This window comes from Panthera tigris, chromosome A1 (assembly GCF_018350195.1).
Source record: "Panthera tigris isolate Pti1 chromosome A1, P.tigris_Pti1_mat1.1, whole genome shotgun sequence".
In the NCBI taxonomy this organism is placed as follows: domain Eukaryota; kingdom Metazoa; phylum Chordata; class Mammalia; order Carnivora; family Felidae; genus Panthera; species Panthera tigris.
The window spans coordinates 50,822,492-50,846,826 of NC_056660.1; the positions used below are offsets into that span (position 1 = coordinate 50,822,492).

The 24,335-nt window shown below is 33.9% G+C and overlaps 1 protein-coding gene across 13 annotated transcripts in view; it reads right to left on the reverse strand.

Moving 5' to 3' along the window:
- The window catches only part of MYCBP2 (MYC binding protein 2), a 283,680-nt gene that overhangs the window by 175,384 nt on the left and 83,961 nt on the right, over nucleotides 1-24,335 (reverse strand). For 11 of the 13 annotated variants that reach the window (XM_042978658.1, XM_042978633.1, XM_042978651.1 and 8 more), the window contains exons 16-21: nucleotides 24,115-24,260; nucleotides 23,680-23,781; nucleotides 15,861-15,968; nucleotides 9,337-9,456; nucleotides 7,972-8,053; nucleotides 105-222 (exon numbers count right to left, since the gene is read on the reverse strand). In XM_042978658.1, the coding sequence (XP_042834592.1) occupies nucleotides 105-222; nucleotides 7,972-8,053; nucleotides 9,337-9,456; nucleotides 15,861-15,968; nucleotides 23,680-23,781; nucleotides 24,115-24,260 (676 nt within the window). Of the gene's footprint in view, nucleotides 1-104; nucleotides 223-7,971; nucleotides 8,054-9,336; nucleotides 9,457-10,963; nucleotides 11,069-15,860; nucleotides 15,969-23,679; nucleotides 23,782-24,114; nucleotides 24,261-24,335 lie in introns of those variants that run through there. The other 2 variants (XM_042978630.1, XM_042978676.1) reach the window with 2 other exon arrangements.

Genomic DNA, 24,335 nt, shown 5'->3' on the forward strand with positions numbered 1-24,335 from the left:
TTATAACACAAGAATTTCACTGAAACCAGAAAAAACAGCTAACACAGACAAATTGTAAGGCAATGGTACAATGCAATACTATTAATGCTTAAAAAATTCCTTACAGAAAAACTTCCAAATGTGAAGACCTGTCCATCCATTAAAAGTACTGCCGTGTGGTTGCTGCCTGCAGTAACTTGTGTGCTAGGGCCTGGCAGTGCTTGAACAAGGGTGGGACATCCCCTAGGTTAAAAAAAAAAAAAAAATTAAGTCAATTTCTTACAGGCCTCAACTGAAATAAAAAGCAATAAATAAACATTGCAATAAGGAATCGAAGACATAAAAGGCACTAATAGTATATTTACTAAATACTTATTGAGGTACTATATGCCTGTTTCCACCTAGATCCACAAAGATGTAAAAGAGGTTATCACTGACTTCATAGAGATTATTAAAAAGATTTCCTAAATTTATTACTCTAATTATGGACACACAATCTCTGTCTTTTCTCAAAGACTGGTGCTACTTTTGCTTTTATAGCAAAAGTCATGTTATAAATATTTGTTGGATGAAATAAAAATCATACACAGCTTTAACAGGAACTATACAAAACAATCAATTTTATATTCTTTTTCCTACCTTTTTTTTACTGAGCTAGAATTTTAGATTTTAATACAGTAGTTAATGAAATCAGAGCGGGATATGATGAGAGGCACTACAACAGTGGCTAGAAGCTTAAACTCTAGAGCTAGATGAGATGGCCAGGGTGTGAACCCCGGCTCCAACAGCATTGTGACCATGACTTTGAGCAAGTTACTCATCTTTTTTGTGTTTTAGTTTTCTCTTCTATAACATGGAGGATAGTACTAACTAGTACCTACCCCATAGGCCTCCTACGAACAATAAAGAAGTTTATATATATCAAGTGCTTGGCTCAGTGTCCAGCACACAGTTAACACTGAATAAATGACACCCTCATATCCACTGTATCCATCCTTGTCCCCATCCTTGTATCACTTTACTAACCATTTATTCACCATTTTTAGTAATCATTATCTGTAATTAGAATAATCACTGTAGAAACAGTTGACACATAATAGGAACTCTGTTTCAGATAATTATGATACTTCAAATTTTTTAAAAATTACATATAGTATTTTTTTAATGGTTATTCAGGCTCCAATGAAAACTGAGTTGGAAAGGGCGAGACTAGCACCTGGAAACCTAGTTATGAAAATTTCACAATAATCTGGATGAGTTATGATAAAGGCCTGAACTAAAAACAGTATGGATTCAAAGAAATGAATGAGTATGATAGCTGTGTAAGGAACGGAACTGACTAGACTTGGCAGGAAGGTTTCTGCTTAAGCAGCAAGGCAGATGGTGGTAACATTCACTCAAGCTATGAAAATGAATGAGAGATCTAGGAAGACAATTAGAGCAAAGAAGAGATCCTAATTTTCATCATGAGTTTTTTCTAACACTTCAGGTATGGACAGACAGAGGAAGAAGAGCTCACAGCAATCTAGCACATAACAAAGAGGAAGCATGAACTCTGGGAAAATGTGGCACGAAGACAGTTACTGGAGGAGAAAGTTTCAAGAAGGGGGATATAATGTACATGCTAAACACTCCAGAGACACAAACAAGTGACCATGGGATTTAGCAAGGAAAAAGTCTCTGGTGGAAATAGGCACACTACAGCAGATGAGGCATTAACAGTGGGGCCAGAGACTATGCAAAACCTCTTCAAGAATCTCTGCCCCAAAACAGAAAAAAGAAAGGAGAACCAACAGCTAAAGAGGAAATGAAGCTCAATGAGGCTTTGTTCCTTTTAAAAAGACAGAAATTTGTTTACAAGAGTGAGTAAAGATAAAAAGGCTAAAGATACAGTTTAGACAGGAGAAATGAAACAGAACTAGATCCCTAGGGTAAAGGCTTCATAGCATGGACAAGAACAGGTCCTTCTTTCAAAGTAACATGAAAAGGAGCAAAGAAATAGTATGGATACAGGTAGGTGTGTAGAGTTGGTGGGCTGAAGAATTTTCTACCTAATGGTTTTTATTTTTGTAGTGATGTGAACAGAAGTCACATGCTGAGAGAAGAAGGAAATGGGTAAGCAGAGAATATGAAGATTACAAAAAAGGGATGGTAAAGGGAACAAATAAATATCTAGACCAGGAGTTTTAACTCAGATCCAAAGGATTTCTAGAAAGCCTATGAGTGAACTTCAGGACATCTGTGAACCTCCTAAATTTATAAGCCAACTTTTTTTTTTTTAATTTTTCTTAACGGTTTTTTTTTGAGAGACATAGAAACAGAGCGCGAGCAGAGGAGGAGGAGGAGAGACAGTGAGGGAGACACAGAATCCAAAGCAGACTCCAGGCTCTGAGCTGTCAGCACAGAGCCTGGTGCAGGGCTTGAACTCACAAACCGTGAGATCATGACCTAAGCCGAAGTCAGGCAATTAACTGACTGAGCCACTCAGGTGCCCCATAAGCCAACTTTTATGTATATATTCTTATACCTACTGTTCTGAAGAGAGATCCCATATCTTTCATCAAATTCAAGAGATGTTAAACCAAATAGTCCCAAACCACAAAACAGAACAATTACTGCCCATTGTAGAAGACATGGTTGAATCTGGAAATCATTTAACAATCTGCACATATATGGTGATTTACGTTTTTCCAGAAGTCTAAGTTAGATATGGAAAATATGGATAGATTGATTCATGCAGGAAGTTTTGCCATGCCCTATTATCAAGACCAAGAGGGCAAAAAAACTGAGGTTGCTGGTAAGAGTATAGGTGAAAAGAATCCATAACAATCTCTAAGTTGGGTAGAAAATAAAGTAAAAAAGGTCAGAGAGTAAAAATGTAGAGGGTAGTGGGGAATGAAGTACTGATAAAGTCAAAGGCCAAGTAAAGTAAAGCTATCATCAGACTATGAGCTTTTTATAAACTTAGGAATTCAGAGTTGGAGCTGTGCTTGATCCAAGATGGGTCTTGGAAATAACCACCATGAATGTGGAAGTAAAGTTTACTAGATACAAGGTGCCAAGATAGGTATAGTGTATGGGACCATTCTCATGGATACTGAAGTCACTCATGAATGGGACAAGACTCAGAGACAGAAAACACTGTGAACCAGATACTAAATTTTCAGTGAATGAAAGGCAATGACTGAACGGTAGGTAATAAAAGGGAGTACAACAGAATGATCTTGCCTCAAAAGAGCGGTAGTTTTTTGACTTGAGGATGGAGTAACATGGCCAAGAATAGTAGTGAAAGGTAAATCATTTTCAACTCTGAGCTATAGAGACTTTTGCCAAAAAGACAACTGTCCATTCAAAGGGTTATACGGTAAACTAATACTCTCTAACAGAAATGTCCACTAACAAAGAATGAAGGGGACGTTCTTATATCTGTTAACTTATCTGCAATTTTGCAAAGCACTTTCGCATAAACTGTATAACTGATTATCAAAATAACTCTATAGGTAGATCTGAAGAGCTCAAAGCATCTTCCCAAGAGCTGGTAGCAGACCTTCTAATACATAGTCTTTGAACTCTTTCCATAATATTAGTGAGCCCATTTATTGTTTTGAAAACACAAGAACAGAAAAGAAAGATCACGTGTGTATGTTTGTATGCACGTGTGCACACTAGGCATTTCACATACACTGAATTGATTCTTCCACAATCCTATGGGATATTTAAACTAAGGTCTAGTAAACTGCAGTCAGTCACATAGTTGGTAGGAGATGAAGATTTCAACCTTGTCTAAATGGTTCCAGATACTATGATTGGGTAATAAATATACTAATACAGAATGCAGTCAGGATAGCAAGAAAAAGATGAAACTCAAAAATACTATAAGAATGATCAAAATTCTACTGGAAAACAGAGAATTAAAGTATCTAAAGTATATAATCTCTTTGCAAATATCCAGGTTTAAGTTTACTGTAAATGGTTTAAGAAGAATACAGAATTCAGACATTTAGAAGCATCCTGAACAAAATAAACAAACTAAAAAGAGGGTTAGTAGACTCATGGCAGGAGTGAATATAGAAAAGCTCTCACAAACTTTCTGACATTCACTTTAAAAAGCAGCAGCTAACAGCACTGAGCACCTACTATGGACTAGGCCCTATACTAAGTGACAGGCATTACCCTCCTGAATTCTCACAACAACCTTCTGAAGGAAATGTACTTACTCCAATTAAACAGAGAAAGAAATTGAGACAAAGGAAAGTTAAGAAACGTGGCCACGGTCATATAGGCACCAAGTGATAGAATCAGGACCCAAAATGGAGAATGAACTCAGTCATTCTGCCAAGACAACACATTAAATAAAGAGACTATCAATAACATTTTTATTAATCTTTACCACAATGCACACTACAATATTTACTTTGCTTTAACCACACATAATCAATGTGTGCTATACAATAAATTCCAGTTAAAAGAACTTGATTACTATAAACTTTTAAAAATAACCCCCAACTATGTACTTTATTTCAACTAAATACCTATAAATGTTTTCTTTGTGGTAGTTAACATGTATGCTATAGGGGCTCTGTTCCTCCTGGGACTGTTCCTCCATAGAAGTGGCTAATTCATCTCTGAATCAATACCACAGGTCTTGTGTCCTGCCTTCCAAGTCCCACATGGGCCCAAACAAACAGGGTAACTAGAGTGGTTACAATAGAAAGTTTTGACTAATTTCTGTTTAACACACCAGGCACAGTGTGTAGGCATTGTTTCACTGGGTTACCCAGTTTAGCTCTTCCCACACCACATGTTACAACCTTCCAGTTACAACTCAATCAATGGAGCCAGGAATGAAAATGTACCTGTGGGGAAAGAACCATTTTGAGCAGTGAAAGCAAACTCCATCAGAGTTAAGTCTTAAGAAACTCTGATATTTTGTCAACACTTAAACCTATCATATTTTTTGTGAAGATGATAAATTCAAGCTATTCAAAAATTCTCAGCAAACTGCTATAATATTATCACCTGAGCAAGTCACTGAAAATCAAGGGATGGTGCTCACTGATAAAATCAGGTCTACAAGACAATGTTTTTAGGTAACCTCTCATTTTAAAAGCTGACAAGAGCACCTTCTCTTTCAACAACCATTACACCTCAATGTAGTGTAGCAGAATCTTGTGCTTATGCTGTTCCTTCTACATATTTCACAGTTAATTGGGGCTGTGACTTGATTATAATCATGATTTTCACTGTTTCCCTCCCACTCAGTCAAGACCATGAAATACAGCTATTTGCCAATTATTTTCTGTGGAATGGCATCCAAGTATAAAGTATGACTTGTGAAGAAATGCCATCTTGCTGCACATGATTGATGGTCCATCATGTCTAACTATAATGCACCCTTCTCAGCTTATATCATGACTACAAAATAAACACCAGTTCAATAACAGCGATGATGATGATGATGATGATGATGACAAACCGTCTTCTTCTGTGTCATGAGCCCCAATAAAGAACAGAAAAGTTGCCGAGTTCTTCCCCAGTCAAGTTACAACCCTGACTCAGTCTCTGCATATCACTGATGTCATCCAACTATAAAGCAAAACATCTGTTGCCTTCTAACACCTGTGATAGTAACTGTTCAACCCTGCAAGACACTGATATTTTATCATGTCCAATGTCCAATATCCAAATGCTATATCCAGTGACACTTGATGAACTGATTCTGCCAAAGACCTTTTGCTGTCTTTCCAAGCACAATATTTGTCATTAAGACTGTGATAGTTTTTATGCTGACTACACTAGAATTAAATAAAAGAAAAAAAGTTGTGATAGTTTTACAGATCTTTTGACAAGAGTATCAAATATATGTTACACTTGTGTTTTTAATGAGAAATTAAACTCAATGATACCTTAATCATCTCTTCTCATTAGCAACAACATTCATCAAAGTAACTAAGGACACTACATCTCATACCCATTTTGTGTGCACTGCAAATGGATCTGACCTTGCTCTCTAAGGATAGACAGTGGTTCTTAATCGTGATACATATTAGAATCTGGAGAGCTCTTAAGAAAAAACTCTTGATCCTATCCACCACTGCCCTTGCCACCTCCATCCACCTCCCACCCTACCCCCACCTCCCAACACACACTTCTTGAGTATAGAATACAGAGGTAGGATACAAGCATGGGATTTTTAAAGTTCCCTAGGTAATTCCAATGTGCAGCCAGGATTAAAAATCACTGGGCTTTACCATATAAACAGCAATAATCACATCTTTGCCACAGTAATGGAGTAATTTGAGAAATAAAATGAAAATCCTGGATTTTATTTAATGACTAGCATAATTCACTAATTGTGAATGAGAAACCATATAGGTCCCGTTGATTCTGGCAGATACCTTATAACCACAAGGGAGAATGAGGCAGAGTAAAGATTCAAAAAAGAAAGAAGGTTCTTTTGGCAAAATGAATTGGTAAGTCAAGTCTGGCCTGAAACTACCGTATATATATCTCCAGACTTGATCAATAAGTCTCGCTTCAATGGTGGGGCAGCCATGTACGTGAATCACTCAGATCTCTGACAACCTGCTCTGGGGAGCACAGCTGAGTGACAGCCTCAGACGATGTCCCTTTGGCTCCATGAGGCCATTCTTCCCCAGGGATGCTTCCAGCCTGTGTCTAAGCATGACGAAGGTATAATACTGGGCCCTCCTGCCCAATCTGGGGCTCCTCCAAAGGCAACCTCAGCTTGAGGACACCCCAATGCCTGTCTGAAACTCTCAGAACTGCACTTCAATCTAGACACTTCCTACTCTATCCTTCTTCCCTCTTTTCCTTTCACAGGGGTCAGACCTATATATGTGTGTTTGACAGTTCTCTCTGCTCTTTCCCCTTTTATCCTCCACCGGAGTTTTCTCCCAATGAACACTTTGCACATCTAATCCTGTCTTAGCAACTTCTTCTTGGAAGACCTGAACTAATAAAGATGGATTTTCTACACTTTTGACCAAAAGCTCTCTCACTATATTAAGCAGAATATGGATTCAGCTGCTATAATGAAAGCCAAAGTAATAGGGGCTTAAACATGATAGTTCATTTCTCTCAGGTAAGTATCTATTTTACTGTAAGGAGCTGATATGGCAGTTCAATGTTATCAGGAACCGAGACTATTTCTATCTTGTAGCTCTGCTTTTCTTAATATATGGCTTCCAATTTATGATCACTATAATGACTTCTCCAGCTCCTGCCACCACACATGGACTCCAGGCAGCAAGCTGGGAGGGAAGAACAGGAGACGGAAGAGTACCCTCTCTTCCCTTTAACAGCATGATTCCAAAGCTGCACAAATCACTTTAATTCACAAGGCCATATCCTGCTGCAATGGAGGTAGGCAAATGAAGTCTTTAGCTGCATGGTCATGTCACCAACTAAAATTCTACTATCAAATGAAGTAGGGAAGAATGAGTATCAGGTGACATCTGGTAGTCTCCACCACAATCAGTTCTTCACTATGCTGGGTAAGCCAAAGCAGTTTCTCTGAGAGACCACAAGTTTTGTTTGAAAATTATTCAAACGCTTGAATGACTTCATGTTAATATTAGACCAAGATTTCAAAACAGACAACATCAAGGAATATGAATACATCTATTGCTTATTTTTTTAAATGCACTTTGGGGATATTCATTGCCTTTTCTATTGTCATGAACAACTTTTAAAAAGATAATAATTATTAAAAATATACTAGGATTTTGTGATAATCATAGCCACTCTTATATTTTAAATGTATAAAATGTAAATCAACTTTTCTCCTGGAACTACAAAATCGTTTAGCCCCACAAAAGCACTCAACCACAAAATCAAGATCTACCGATAATTTATGGGCCACATTTTGCAAAACAGTGGTATAAAAATACAATTTCAAGTGTAGAGATATATATTTAGAAAGAAAAAAGAAAAGTTAAAAAAAAAAGTATCTTCAAACAAAAAGAGTACCTGGAATTGACATCTCCATGTCCTAGCTGCCCGTGCTGCCCATATCCAAATGTGTAGACATCTCCATTTTCCATTAAAACCACTGAAACCAATATACAGAGCTTTATGTTTTTTCATCATATGCAGTTTATATTTTTATCACAATACTGAAAGCAGTATAATATTCACTAAAATAGAAAGCTATTAAAAATGGGTAACTGACATCAACTGATGAATAGATAAAGAATATGTGCTATACATATATAATGGAATATTACTCAGCCATAAAAAAGAATGAAATCTTGCCATTTGCAACAACGTGGATGGAGCTAAAGAGTATAATGCTAAGCGAAATAAGTCAGTCAGAGAAAGACAAATACCATATGATTTCACTCACATGTGGAATTTAAGAAACAAATGAACAAAGGGAAATGAGAGAGAGAGAAATCAAGAAACAGACTCTTAACTCCAGAGAACAAACTGATGGCTACCAGAGGAGAGGTGGGTGGAAGGATGGGTGAAATAGGTGATGGGGGTTAAGAGGTGCACTTGTCATACGAGCACCACGTGATTAAAGTAAAAACTTTAAAAAAATGGATAACTGAATCACAATTTATATTTAATAAGATAACATAATTTTAGTTCTGTAAAATATTTTTGTAGGTTATAAAAATGCATAATGTTTTTCTTAAAACATTTAAAATTTTTATAAAGGCCCTTTAATAACATTAATATTTAATAAGGAATAGGTTTGGACCAACTGTAAAACCTTTTTAATAATGAGTAGAAAATTCCACAGAAAATATTGTTCTCTTACATCTAGGATGATTATAGGTAGCAGATGAGTTTGAGCTTTGTACAATCATGCACAACATCAATGAAATGTCAGAACTTTAATTATCTGTCAATGCCTTATCAAATAAGGAAATATATTTAGTACCAAAGAAATAATTTAACATTTTTTATTTTTATTAAGGTTGAATAGTACAATCTAGGCAATACAGGTCACATGTCAATAATTTACTAAGAACTTAATGATTTTCTACATTTTAAAAAAATAAAAAAATTTGTTGATACACATTTTTCATCGAACAGTAACAAAACATGGGATTAGGTTATAAAAAACAGGCTCCTAGAGTCCAGAGAGATTTTAGAGATTATTTCATCTTCAGGAGTTTCATTAATTGAATTATAACACAAGTCCATCAGAAGACAGATTTTAAAAGAGAGTCTGTAATAAATACAAAGTTTTTATAGATTTGAGAGAAACTGCCAAACTACTGCTTTTAACACACACTTAATAGACTACATTTGTCAAAACTAAGCAAATAAGTTACTTAGCACAATTGTAAAAATGCATTTATACCCTAAAGTTCCAGCTGCTACCTGAATGATGAAATCCACAGCTGACTTGTACCGCCCGGAGCTCACAGTCAAATCGCACGGAGCCTGGAGGATATGTTGTGATTTTGCTTGCATCCTTTTCTCCTCGTTCTCCACTTCCATCTGTAAGTGTTATAATTTGTAATTAAGCCATTATTCATCTTCAAAATAAGATTTTAAATCAGTTTACTATGGAAGAACAAGAGAAAAATGTTAAGAGAAACAAGCAAGAAGAATCTGCAGCTGTTAGAAGGGATAGATCAAGAATCTACCTGCAAAGAAGCAATTTTGAAAAGATATACTACATACTTCTGTTTGCAAATATCACTAAATCAATAAAAACAGAGATAAGATCTAGTTATGGATAAAACCTATTAAGCTAGTCAGTTATGCAATGTAAATGGGTCATAAAATTACACACATAACAAAATTCTAAATAGTTTACATGGGAAATTTTAGTTTGCTTAAAAATAACTGCATGCAAAGTCATTTAACAATTATTTTAAACAGTGATAGTGTTAGTACTAGCCATTTAAAAAAATATTCCTAGTCAACTTGCAAATGACTTATATTTCCCAAACATCTTAGAAGGCTAACCTGTCCATCAGTACTGCTACAGACTCAATTGAACTTTAAAAAATTTATAAAGACCAACAAGCTTTATCCAATATACTGTAATCTAATGGCTGACTCTTATTCATCTTTCCTGCCCCACTTTGCCCCTCAGCCATTCTACTTTGTGGTCTTTTTCTGGCCCCCAATGCCACTCTCACCCAAACCTTTCTGTTTCATTTCTTCTTTCCTCCTCCCTCCTTTATATAATTTCCTCCCCTAAACTTGCTTCAGGCCTTCTTCTCTCCACCTAGTTTTTACATTTGACTTTGAATATTCTGGCATTCTGACCATAAAATAAAAACCACATTCCAGAATATAAAACTTTAGTTTGGAATGTGTAAATAAGGGAGGCAATTCTGTTTTTCCTAATCTAAGACTACACATCACTAAAATATGACCTCTATATCATCAAGATTCAAATTCCTTGTACACGGAATACATCTAGTTCTGGAAGGAATTTCAAAAGGCTGATTAGTCTAAACCACTCTCTTGTGGTATAGCAACATTAAACAAGTGTGTATAATATGCAGATACACATGTGGATCCACAGACACACATTTTTAACTAAATCTGAATTTTTATTGACCACTTTAAAATGCCAGACAGAATAACATCAAACCATTTTATGTTCAATGTTATCCTTTCTTTTTAATCTAATATTTCTAACTTTTAGTAATAATCCAGTTAAGACAAGATTAGCCTAAATTATGACTTCTCTTTTTATAACTAAACAACTTTCTATCATTTCAAAAAGCTTTAAACTCTTTATAACACTAGGACAGTAAAACCTCACTAATTCGGAATAACACAGAATGGGTTGGCTCAGATGACTTACTAAAAAGGTCTTAATCATAGAATATTTGGGTAAAAATTCAGTTTTAATACTTTCAAGCAGTACAGATTATGGATGAAACTAAAGGCTACAATAAATAAAATGTGGTTACCTACATTATAATTCAAAATAGGCCTATATTACATAAAAATGTACCATAAACATAAAAGTCCTTTAACATACAAGAATTAATTGCTGGACCCAGAGGCTGAAGGCACGCTGAAGGAATCCTTCATTTCTTGAGCCCTTGGTTTGAAAAGCTAGTGATTTTAGACAGGTTTCCCCTTATAAGTATGACCCTGAAAATTCAGAGGAAGAAATTATTTTGAATTTTTTACTCAAAGAAGATAACAAATACTGCATCTGAAGTATAATAAATTCTGAATTAGTGAGAGGTTTTACTATAATAGGATAAAGAATGTGATTCCTCTTTTGCTAAATTATCTAATGTGGGTTTGCCAAATCAAATCTGCAAGAATGAATGGGCTAAAAAGAAAAAAAAAAAAAAAAAAAAACCACAACATTTTGTTTCACTCTGTCCAAAATGGAATACAATCTTAGTTCAGAGACTCCTCATCTTGGAAAGACAGGAAAGACAGGGCCTAAACAAAAGGAGTAAGTATTTTCTAAAAACCAATTTAAATAAGATAACAGATGTATAGAAATTTTACTGCTTTATCTCAATTGGTTAAAAATATCTAATTATTAAAACCAAATCTAATTTAATAGAGAAAACAAACTGTGTTCATATGATTTTGCCAGACTTAACTAAATTCAATATTACAAGTGTCATTCTACTTTATATAGATGTATTGAAGCTTAATTAGAAGATTCTACCTTTGAGTTTAGCATTTTGCCCTCTCCCTTGAGTCAGAGATTAATATAGACACAAATTCCACTATAGACACATAGCATCAGGGAAGGAGGAAAAAAAAAGCCTAGTAATTTACTGATTAAAATCACAGTGATTAAAAGAGTAGTAGTTGTTATTTAAAGGTAAAAAAAATACCAGAAACATTTTGTTCAAGTTTATCTAAACAAACCTGTATCTAACTATTGAAAATAATCTCAATTATTACAGATGGTGAAAACATCACAAGTAAAAAAACAGAGATGAAGTTCTTGATCATTATCAGCAGTAGTGGCAGAATTTTTAAAATATATATCTGCATCTGGTATTTGATGTCAGTCAAAAAAATTAAATATGCTTCTAATAATTTAGAAATTTATAGGTTATCAAAGAAAAAAAAGGTACCTGATGAGTAGCCAAAAATTCAGTGTCAATTCAAGAATCAGCAAGTGAAATTCAGCAAGATTAATTCTGCTCAAGCTCCTTATTTAGTAAAGTGTTAATAAGCAGCAATAAAATTAATCTCACATTTGTAGGAAAAATAATTAGGTCTGAATATTCTTATAATTGGCCATTTAGGTAGAAGCATATCTGTATTTTCCCCTAATATGAGTGTGTTCATAGATATGTGATATTGAAACTATAATAGCTATAAAGTTTGGACAGGTATGTATCTAAAGTAATATATATATATACATGTATATGTATATATATATACATACACACACACACACACACACACACACACACACTCTACACTATTTACGCATATTTGTGCACATACATAGAGAAAAGGAGATTCAGGAATTAAAGGACTTTAACTCTTAATTTTAATCTTTATTTAATCTCCACTTTTTTGGGTAATCTTAGAGCCATGCATATCACAAAATGTATCACAGAATACTGTGAGTACTTTGAGCAAAATCACTAAAATTAAACATCAAAGCAATTACCAACTACAATTTGCTATCTACTTGCTCTGTGCTTAAACACTGAAAATTTAAATAGCACAGTGGAGAAGTGCTTTTGGGCACTGAAGCCTAAGAGACTTCGACTGGAATCCTGGCCGTACTATTTGCTAGTATGAGGACAACAGGACACTGGGCCTTCTTTAAGTCTTAGCTTTCCCATCTATAAAAAAGCAATAATGATACATTACCTCACAAGGTCCTTATGAGGATTAAGTGAAATAATATATAAAAAGCGCTCAATCAATATTTACTATTGTTGCTTTTTAAAAATCAATACAATAATCCAATGATATCAGTATTGTGACTCCATTTTACAGCTGGGAAAACCAAGGCTTAGAAGGGTTAAGTAACCAGTCAAAAGTAATAAACAGTAGAGCAGTTTTGGAGTTTGATCGAAAATAAGGCTCATGTGTTTTACCACCACCAAATGGCTGACATCTTCAATCTTTTATAAAAATCAACTAATTAATTACATAATTAACAAATCTCAAATCTGTGCCTTTTGGATAATTCTAAAAGAGAAAGCAAAGAATTCAATTCAAAGAATTAAAGCTAGTATTCATGGAGGATTTCTAATGGCAAGGAATATATATGTATATACAAACATACATAAAATCAGGAATTATCAATCCTATTTTTAAATAAGGAAAACTAAAGCCAAAGCAATTATAAAATTTATGAACAGCCATATATCCTAATTAATGACAAATCTGGGATTAAAACTGAGGCCTGATTCAAAAGTTACAAGGGTTACACCATGCCTTTCTAAACAGAAAATAGGTGTAAAATACACACAGATGTTTATCAGCGAGCCTTCGGATTTTCACATTGGTCACTTCAAGCCAGATTTCAAGACTGATCTCCAGAACAATTCAGATGTTCCTAACTAGGAGTACTACAAAAAAATGTTTTTCTACATAAGGGACTAAAGAGCTGAAACAAATGTTAATCCAGGTATCTGTTTGAAATACGATCATATAGAAACAAATTACTCTGTTTTATGGATCATATGTTAGACTTATTAGCATATAACAAGCCTTATATACTCTAGTTTGACTCTAGTCAAAATTTCCCTGGAACAGGATGGATTCTGTAACCTTCTCTGAATTCCTTTCAATCAGGCAGAAGCTCTCCAATTTTCCATCTTAGAACTCATTCCTGTTAACAATGAATCCACACTTGTTAACCTCCACACGCCCATAAAAAAGTCATAGTCTAGGCAATTTTACCTATTACCATCCTATAGTTTGTACCACCAATGTATTTAAAGGTAAGATAGGACACACCAATTAAAATAGTGAATTTCTCCGTGGAAGACAAACAGGGTAAGGAAAAAGAGAAAAATATACGTATTAAAAGACTGTGACTGTGGTTCTATATAGCAAGAGTAAAAGCAGTGTATGGTGAGGTGATTAAATGACAGGGACAGTGGGACTAATGGCACAAAGGAAGGGAGGATTTGTGGGTGTACAGGAATTAGTGGTAAGTCAATACTCTACATAAAACAGCACCATTTGATATTACTTACTTACACTTTAAATTCATTTTGGTGGTAAAGAGATGAAACTGTTTCAGTTATAAAACCATAAAACCTGATAAAAAACATATATGCATACACACAACTGGCTGTATACTGTAATACTACAAGTAGATCCTTCTGAAGAGGTTGCTACAAATACGCAGTCTGGTTATAAAATAAACCTGCAGCAGTTAAGATGGAACTATTGTTGAGTAATTTGTATAGTTAATCAATGAGACATTGTAATAAGTCTGTTTTGAATCTGTAACCCTAGTCTTCCTTTGGCATTTCATCTTCAAATTCTGCAAAATAAAGATGTTTGGCCATAAGATAGCAACATGGAGCTGAAAAATTTTAAACTGTTTCATGAAATGTGAACATTTAACTTCAGGTAAAGTGCTGGAAAAATTGCACTTTCCAATAACTGGGGGTTAAAAAAAAAAAGACACAGAGAAAATCCATTCCAATAGTGGTGTAGTATAAAATATGAGATCAGAGATTCTGGCAATAAGATAGTTTACATAGTAAGTACATGGTAAATAGTGTTCCATTGATGTAAATATTTATGGCATTATTAGAGCACTCAGTAAATAAAACAATCACAAATTTTACTATGGTTAATCACATTAGATTTAAAATATTCTTAATTTTAATTTCTGTAGAATGTATCTTAAATAGTGCTCTACCTGTGCTTTGGCTAACAACAGGGGTTTTGTTTGTTTTGTTTGGTGGTTTTGCTTTGAGTGGCAAACTGATAAACCAAGAGAGGCAAATGTAAATAAAGTGAATTATAATATATTGCATGTGAAAGTTTAAAAATAAAATTAGTCTATAATTGTTTTGTAGCAAAGGAAAAAACGAGACACAAAACAGAGTAATTTGTCTATATGGATCACATGTTTTAAAACTTTCTCTTCTATTTTGCAGGGTATATCTTGGGCATTTAAGAAAACAGCAACTATTAGTTATACTTGTCACATGCCATGATTCAAGGCAGAATTTATATATAAATTTATAAAGTCTCTGCATTAAATTCTTTCTTGACCTTGTAGTTTAAAAGACCCATAGCTGTAGTTTAAACAAAAATAAGCTTTTAAAAAAAATATTTCTAATTAATGCAGAATGATGAGCTCTCAAAGAATTACACAGAAATAGATTCCTAGTCACTCACAGACTTGTTTATTAGACTTCTGACAGTTTTCAAGGACTAGAACAGGCCTACATAACTCACTCTTTGCTTACATGTATCACCATTTTTGTGTGCATTGTGAATATAAACTTTAATGTTAAAACAATGGAAAAGCTTAATAGCAGTCAACTCTATCACTTTATACACTGAATTTAGTAATTTTGTTAATTCTAAAGCACACTGCATTTTTAAGAAAAGGACTATAAAATGTCAGATAGCAGTCATCTAAGAGCAGATAATAAAAGATAAAAAATAGAAAGAAATCATTATTTTTCCACTTTCCCTTAACTTTATGAAATTTGAAAAGAAATGGGAAAGAAAAAGATACACCATAAAATGTCTTCTTTATTAAAGTTAACAAATAAAAAGAAATAAGATTGACAGTCATTGACAAACAGTACAACTTTCAGCATGTTCTTTCTCCTCAGGCTATATAATGATAGAAGCAAAGTAGAAGAATTAGGTTTGTGCATTTTCCCAGAGACAAAATTCAAATGAGTGGAGGAAACGGGGGAAGTATCCCAACCTAATTGATAAGGAAGACCAAATACCTTTGTGCTTGTCCCGTTTATGCTTTAGCTGAGCTGGATGGGATCTGAGTCTGGCTAGAGCCTGTTCTCGATGGTTCATAAAAATAGGACCAGCAAATACAAGGGGGCCTGAGGAGAAACATTTTGTATGTGCATAGAAAAGCTCACAAAATGAAAACACTACAATGAACAAAAATAATTCAAAGTAAAAGTATGGAAATTTATTCTTTACTGTTTTAGACATTATACTTGTCTCCCAATTCCCCCACGTTAACTTCCTCCACCCGCAATAATAACCTATTCACCATTCCACAGACAAGTTTTAACATCTGAAATACAGTTGATAAAGTATAATTTCTTTATCATGTAGCTCCTAAGTCTCAAGTATATAATCAGAAAGTTCAATTAAAATAAATCAAATTATCTTATAAATACTTTTAATATCATATATATTCAAACTTAGTAAACCAAACATTCATTGAAAACAAACATTTCTCCAATTAAAATACAAAACCAACTAATTTTTAAAAGATTAAATTTTAACAGTCTTCAAGATTTAAAATCCACATCAGTCTTCCTACAAAACCAAGATAAATGTTATCGACTTAATACATTCTGTCATAGAGGTAAGAAATCAAGAAAGCAAAAAACAAAACCAAACCAAAAATTAGTATGATCTGATACGTACATATACACATACGGACACACATTTGTGTGTGTGTGTGCGTGTGTGTGTGTGTGTGTGTGTGTGTGTGTGTGTGTATAAAATCACTACTTTATGAAGTCAGCATTATAGAAGATATATATAATCTTCTAAAAAGAATAAATCTAACTATATGTGACTTCTGTTAACCACATACACAAAATCAGAAACAAGGATAAGCTGAGCTTCATATTGATGCTGAAGAGGGGAAGCTAACCCAAGTAACATTTTGGAACACTAACGATTCTCTGATAAAGTAATTTCTTTCTGAAGTTCCACTATGTACACAAATACACATATACAAATGCACATTCATACAGGTTATAGTTATTTCTACTTATATCCAAGAAAATAACCAGTAGCAAAATTAATTTTAATAAAATTTAAAATTTGTTTTTCCTTATTATCATTTAGCTTGAAAAGAATGGAAAACTTTAAATTATATCTTAAAATTTTAGTTCTTATAGAACTACATATTCTTTGAGTTTGAGCAACATCAAAAATGCCTGCAAATTCCAAAATACTCTACATTTGACCGTTAAGAAGTTACCAGTATATGAAAAAGGAACTGACAGTATATAAGCACTGAATGTTTTTAATTAAAGCCAGTTTTTTCTTGATTCTCTATATCTCTTCAGCTATAATTATTTTTTCTAGCAACGGAACAATATAAAACTATTGCCCTATTATAAAATGCGACACCAAAGCACCCTTCATCAAATATTAAAAAATGGGTAGGAAAAATAAATTTTAATTATGTCTCAAGATACAGATAAAAATGCAAGCAGCACCAATTCTATGAAAAACCAAGAATAACATATTCTATGATCACTATAGGTAGAAATATGCTAATTTAAAGTTAATAGAAAAATTAAATATTATTTTCTAGTAATGCAGTAGCAATTATTTTCAAGCTAAGATTATACAAATATGAACAAAATGTCTTATTTCTTCAACATGCATTCATTTTCAATTAATTTACTAAAGCAAAGAATATAAATCACTCTAAAAAGCATTAACACACTTTCCAACTACCCAAATGAATTATAAGTATCAAAATAACAGTAATATTAAGTTATATTACCTTTTTTTGAATTCTATGATTTGCTTGGGATATTTGTCTTCCCATAAAAATATTACATCCATAATATTCATAGTTTTTGAGCTTCTCACTAAATTCAATCTTTTTAGAATATTTTCATATAAAAATTTAGAAGGCTCACAGGCAATCACACCAGAAAGTATACCATTTGAGCTCAATTTAAATCACTGTTTATAACACCAGACTACCAGGTTCTAAAATACTCTTATGTCCCATGGACTAAAATGATGTTTCGTATAACCATAGTTCAGTCATTCACTTATTTGCCATTTTTTTATCTTTAATGTAATAGATACCAGGTATCATGTGTCATGAATATCATGACAAAGAGATCTCAGAATTCAGTCTATTAGGGAAGAAAGAAATAAAAACGAAGAATATGTTTGATAAAGGAAATCCATACACATCCTGAAGGATGAAAAGTGATCACTCAACTTGGATGAAAGAATGAGAAAAAGTTTGCCAGGAGAGAAGGAAGAGAGGACATTTCAGGCAAAAGAAACAGGATTTGTAAAAGCATTCAGAGATTAAACAATATTGTACAGTCATTAAAAACACACCTAGCTGAAATGGATGGAATATAGAGTTATGAAGCAGAAAATGGTGGGAAATGAGTTTGGAGATACATATAATAAAGTCTTTTTCTACCATGAAACTTTATTGTAAAGGTGATGAGAACTCCCTGAAATGTTTTCAATTAGTCAACAAAGACATACTAGTACTGAACAATTTCATGCACCACACTAAGTCCTGGGAACTCTTGGAAAAACAAGATACTATCTCTGCTTTAAGCAGGTAAGAGTTTATGCTCAGCTCAAGAAGAAATTATGACCCTGTGCTATGACAAAATTAAGCACACTGAAGGGGGTAGCCAGCAAACCTTAAGGATGGGCATGCAGGGAGCTTCAGGGTACAAGAAAATTATGCATAAGCTGACACCTAATAAAAGTAGTAGTAGTACTACTACAAAGGTCCATAGATGTGGGGGGGGGGGGGGAATTGGGGGTAGGGAACAGAAAAAAGGAGTAAAGAGAGAGGCTTTATACATTTTAATTTAAAAAGGGACTTTCATATAACATTGAAAGATCAGCTAATATTGGATTTAATATGTCAAATCAAGAAAACTTAATAGTTTTAGGGGCTTAAAAATCAATAGCAACCCCAACTCAATTACTCTGAAATTAGACTATAATAGATTTGTTTTTACATTCCAACTTGTAACTATAACAAACTAATTTTTCTTCCTTATCAAAATGGAATCTGTTTTATTCTACAGAAGCTGTGGGGGTTTTGTTAATAATAACCAAAGTTTTGTGATTAGCATCCCAATGTCGTGAGAAAAGCAATCAAGTCAAGGCCAGGGCAAAAAGAACCAAATCCAAAGAAAATACAAGTCCACTAAATAGCCCAACTCCACTAGCATCATCATTATCATTATCATTATCATCAATATCAAATGCTTACTTTGGGCTTAGTCTATGTAAGGTATTTTCATGTATATCATTTAATCTTCATTAACATCCCTACTCAGGTATGTACAGTTGTCACCCTCATTTTAAAGGTAAGGAAGTGAAGGTTCAGAGTGATTAAACTCCAGGGTTATCTATCCCCAGCAAAACTTAAGAAGCCAGGATGTGAACCAAAGCCTAACATCAGAATGTATACTCTGAACTGCCATGCTATACAGCCTTGCTAACCACATAACCTGTTATCAAAGTGAAACTCTACTGAGAGTTAAGAGGGCCTGGACAGTCAGCACAAAATGGGACTGCCAGGCAAGCCAGGACATAAGCTCACCCCATCTACAGCTCACAATTTGGAAAGTTTGATGACATTTAGGGGAGAAGAAATAAGGAAAAATATCCAACATTATTTGAGCTTAGTTTTCCCTACAATAGAGCACTGAGAAGGAATATAAAGATAAGATCACTGACACAACCACCCAGTAGTTCTTCTGATGAATTAGAGTTCTACTTAAAAATTCCATGGATGAGCATATCACCTATAAAGTTAAAATAAGACTCAGAAAATTTAAATTATCAATCAACCCTGTATAAACTAAAAAGCTTTAAAAATTGTCACAAATGTCACTGAAACAAAAGCAAATGAATATACTGGTACCTAAGAATAATACGTTTAAGAAAAATATCATCTAAAAGAATAATATAAAAAATATAAAGACAAAGTTCTAAAATAATAAAAATGCAGTAATAACGCTGCTCTTTCAGGTTTCAATAGCATATTCCATTAAAGAAGACGATGTTATAAACAGCAGCTAAATTACATCAATAGGCCTGAGTCTGAGCCAAGTTTTTTTGTTTTTGTTTTTGTTTTTTTAGTGTTTGTTTATTTCTGAGACAGAGACAGAGCCTGAGCGGGGGAGGGGCAAAGAGAGAGGGAGACACAGAATCCGAAGCAGGCTTCAGGCTCCAAGCTGTCAGCACAGAGCCCGACATGGGGCCTGAACTCACGAACCCGCGAGATCATGACCTGAGCCGAAGTCGGATGCTTAACCAACTGAGCCACCCAGGCGCCCCTGAGCCAAGTTTTAATGTAAGAACTAGGTTCTAAAATTCTGATCAACTTTGAAATAACACCAACTTGATAAATAGGATGGGACAGATGAATCAAGTAAAATAATTCATTATAATCTAATCCTGAAGTTCTGAAATTTCAACACAAGTAAAAGACAACTACTAATGAGTATAATTACTAACATCACTAAACTGTTAGTATCTAAAAAGTACTAAGCAAAGGCTAAGGAAAAAAACCCCACAGGTATGTGTGGCAGTTGGAACACTAAAAATTTATTTGGCATTCCTCCTCCTTGTGAAGACAAAACAAGACAAACTATTCTCTGTAGCTCCTTAAGCAGAATGCAGAAATTGTGACCCAGGCCCAGGTATTCTGATGTAGAAGGTCCCTGGAGCAGTTCTCACACTTTAGCACACACAGAATTACCTGGTAAGCTTGTTCAAACAGTTTGCTGGGCTCTGCTCCCTGAATTTCTGATTCAGTAGGTCTGACGTGGGGTTTGAGAACAGGCAATTGTAATAAGTGCCCAGTGATGCTGGTCCCTTTGAGACCACTTTGAGAACCACTGCCCTAACATAATGAAAACAGCACAGTACCTGAAAGGGACTGCTCTATCCAATTAAAATAAAAATATTTTTTAAAAAGCAAAGGTAACGTTTAAATGACTTAGAACTAGTCTTTTTTTTTTTTTTTTAAGAAACAATGGCCTAAGTTTATTTAAAACATAACTCTTAGATTATTTAAAAAACACTGTAAAGAACAAAATACAAAATCACCTGTAAACTTACTTTTCAGGAACAAAACACTACTAACATTTTGGTATTTACCTTTCTAGCTTTTTTCCTATGCAAGTGTGGGTATATTTCTGTGTACATTTTATTTTGTTTTCTTATAAAAATTTGTCTTTCCTATAAAATTTCTTATAATGATATGCTGGGAAAGAATATAAAGATAATACCTTAAAAGTATCATATCAACATACTGGTTTTAAATTATTTAATATGGTATATGAATTGTCTAAAATCATTGAATATGAAACTGAAGTTTGACTTTTTATTTTTACTTTTTGAGAGACAGAGAGACCACGGGTGCAGGGGAGGGGAGAGAGAGAGAGGGAGAGAATCTTAAGCAGGCTCCACGCTCAGCGCAGAGCCCCATGCAGGACTCCATCTCACGACCATGAGATCATGACCTGAGCTGAAATCAAGAGCTGGACACTCAAGTGACTAAGCCACTCAAGTTCCCCTGAAGTCTGACTTTTAAAAAGGGGGTACAAAAAGGGGGTACAAAGTTGAAATTCTTATTTAAAAGTGTTTTTACAAAATAAAATTTCTAAGCCTGCTTCTCTCTGCACTGTACTGTGTTAAATGAAACACATGTAGATTGTAACTATGTCCTCACTGCATGATTCCATAGTAACCATGGTGACTGTGCAAAGCAAGGACATGAATATGCACAAATTTCAGTAGCATGTAAGGCAATGAATGCCATAATTAAGGTCCATAATGAAGATCCTAACCCATCAAGAAAAGATATTTACTATATATTGCATTTTAACAGAAATAAAAGAAGATTGTATGTGTAAGAAAAGAGCTCATCCAAAAAATAAAAACAAACTTTTTGTGCACCAATAATCTGAAGAAGTCTTTCTATATACTGAGGACTGCAGATGAAATGGAATTGTCAGAAAAGATACATGAACTGCCTATAACATAAATCTGTGTTTGTAAAATCAAACACAGTAATATAATTTCTGTAAATATTTAAATAATGGAGTTTTTAAACCTTTAAAAGATTAAAATTTATGTTTTTAAGGTCTATGACACATCTTAAAATAAATGGCAGGGGGCACCTGGGTGGCTCAGTTGGTTAAGTGTCTAACTCTTGATTTCGGCTCAGGTCATGATCTCAGGGATTGTGAGTTTGAGCCCCATGTCGGGCTCCGAGATGACAGTGCAGAGGCTGCTTGGGATTCTCTCTCACACTCTCTCTCTCTGTCTCTCCCCTGCTGGTGCTCTCTCTCTTTCTCTCTCTCAAAATAAATAAACTTTAAAAAATAAATAAATGGCAAAAGAACATTCTGCAATCACAAAATTTTGTTGAACTAATGCATAATCAGTGTTCTTTTACTTCTATTATGCAGAGATACACTAGCTAGAGAAAAAGAGTTTTACAGAAGGAGAAAATTATCACAATACTTTTGTGTTAATTTGCTATACTTTGGTTGATACATAGGAAATTGCTGGGTTTTGTAGGTCAAGTCATATGGTTCAAGCTAATATTTCCCAAAAAACACAAAGCAGGTTGTAAAAAGATGCATTGATAATTATCCTTAAACAAACCATATAACTAAAAGAAATTAGCACTCAATTACTATGTCATAAAGACCTACAACTTAAATTTTACCCTATTTTCTATAAAACATTTAATATGTAATTTCCCCAATATTTATATACTGTAAATAATGACAGTATATACATTCTCATTAACATAAATTGCTTTGAAAGTAATGATTTTATATAAACACGGCCAAACAGCAAATATTCCTGTGTCAACTATTCAATATTGTTTATCAGATCAGATATAATGAACAATCTTCAAGTTCCAAGTATGTTTTACAACTTAAGTTTAATAAAAATAAAATTTATACATGTGTGCTGTATATATATATTTTATGACTTTCTCCATTTTACATTAAAAAAAGTGCCTAGAAAAATAATCTGTAATGGCGGTTAAATGGATAATTGGTTTTATCTCATGTATCAAATCATGTCATTTCTAATAAGCATTTAAAATACACAATATCAGTAAATATTTCCAGTCAAGATTTTGTCTAGCAGAGGAATAAAATCACAGATCTCTGTAACCATCTGTCTCAATCCTACAAAGAAAAGATTCTACTGGGCAACAACAGCTCTAGTGATATTTATATTTATCTCTGCTTGTTGAATGTATACTAAAATATCTATTATAACCACAGTGAAATGTATTTTCAGGCTGCGAACCGGTCATAAACAATGAGGAAAAGAGAAACAATAGATCTATCTTTCCAATTAAAACCTGCAAACTCTCCAATTTACCCTTCTTGTTCATAACTAGAATAAGATTTTTTCAAAAAAGACATACATAAGCATAATGATGCACTGGATTGAAAGAAGAATGTTGGGAACATGCTCAAATGATAACGATCATAGACAACTAAGAAAACAGAAACTAAAATACTATTATTAAGTTAATTTGTTGTTCATGGTTAAATAACAACCATGAGTCCAAACTCTGGGTAAAACACCAGTTTTTAAAGTTCATATATTTTTTTTAAAGTTGCCATTGCTAAAGACAGATGGCACAATTCTTAATATGGTTGTCTTACTCTATAAATGCTCTATTGATTAGCACAACTTTAAATACCCTGAATATTTTTTGTATTATTTTCATGAGTTACTATAAACTTTTCAGTGGTCTCAGGATAGGTTAAGAAAATTGATGCAGCTCCATCTTACCTCTTCCTTCCTCTAATCTGTGTCTCCTGATTACACGCTGCCTTTTTTCTTCTTGTCGTAACTGAAGGTGTTCTTCAATGTTAACCCCAGGCACTGGGACAGCTAGATGATTTACCAAACAAAAACAAAACAAAACAAAAAAACACATATAGACAGATACAATAATAATTATGAGAGAACTATGCGAAATTGGAGAAAGTAAAAGCTAACAAAACACCAATGAAAACACAAATTATTTTTACTCGAAGAATCTTAGCAAAAAAGAGGAAAAGAACCTTACCTTTAATTAATGACATATTGTCAGTTACCATACAAGCAGTACTGAATAGTTAACTATTAATTTTTTAACATATACTAATTTAAGTTGTTTAATTACTAAACTGATGTATAGTACAAGATATAGGACAAGATGTATAGCACAATCCATCAAATTACCTAACAGAAGATCTAAAGGTATCATTTCTTTCACAGCATCAAGAATTCCTCTTTGTCTTGCCTCCTGACCATCCAACTCTCTTGCACATGCCTTGCAACACCCACACACAGCACAGCCAGATTCTCCGGAACCACAACCACAGATCCTTTAAAAAAAGAAAAAAAGTACCTGAAATCCTTCTACTCTTTCCTTAAAACTCTTTTCTAGAACCATCTTTTCT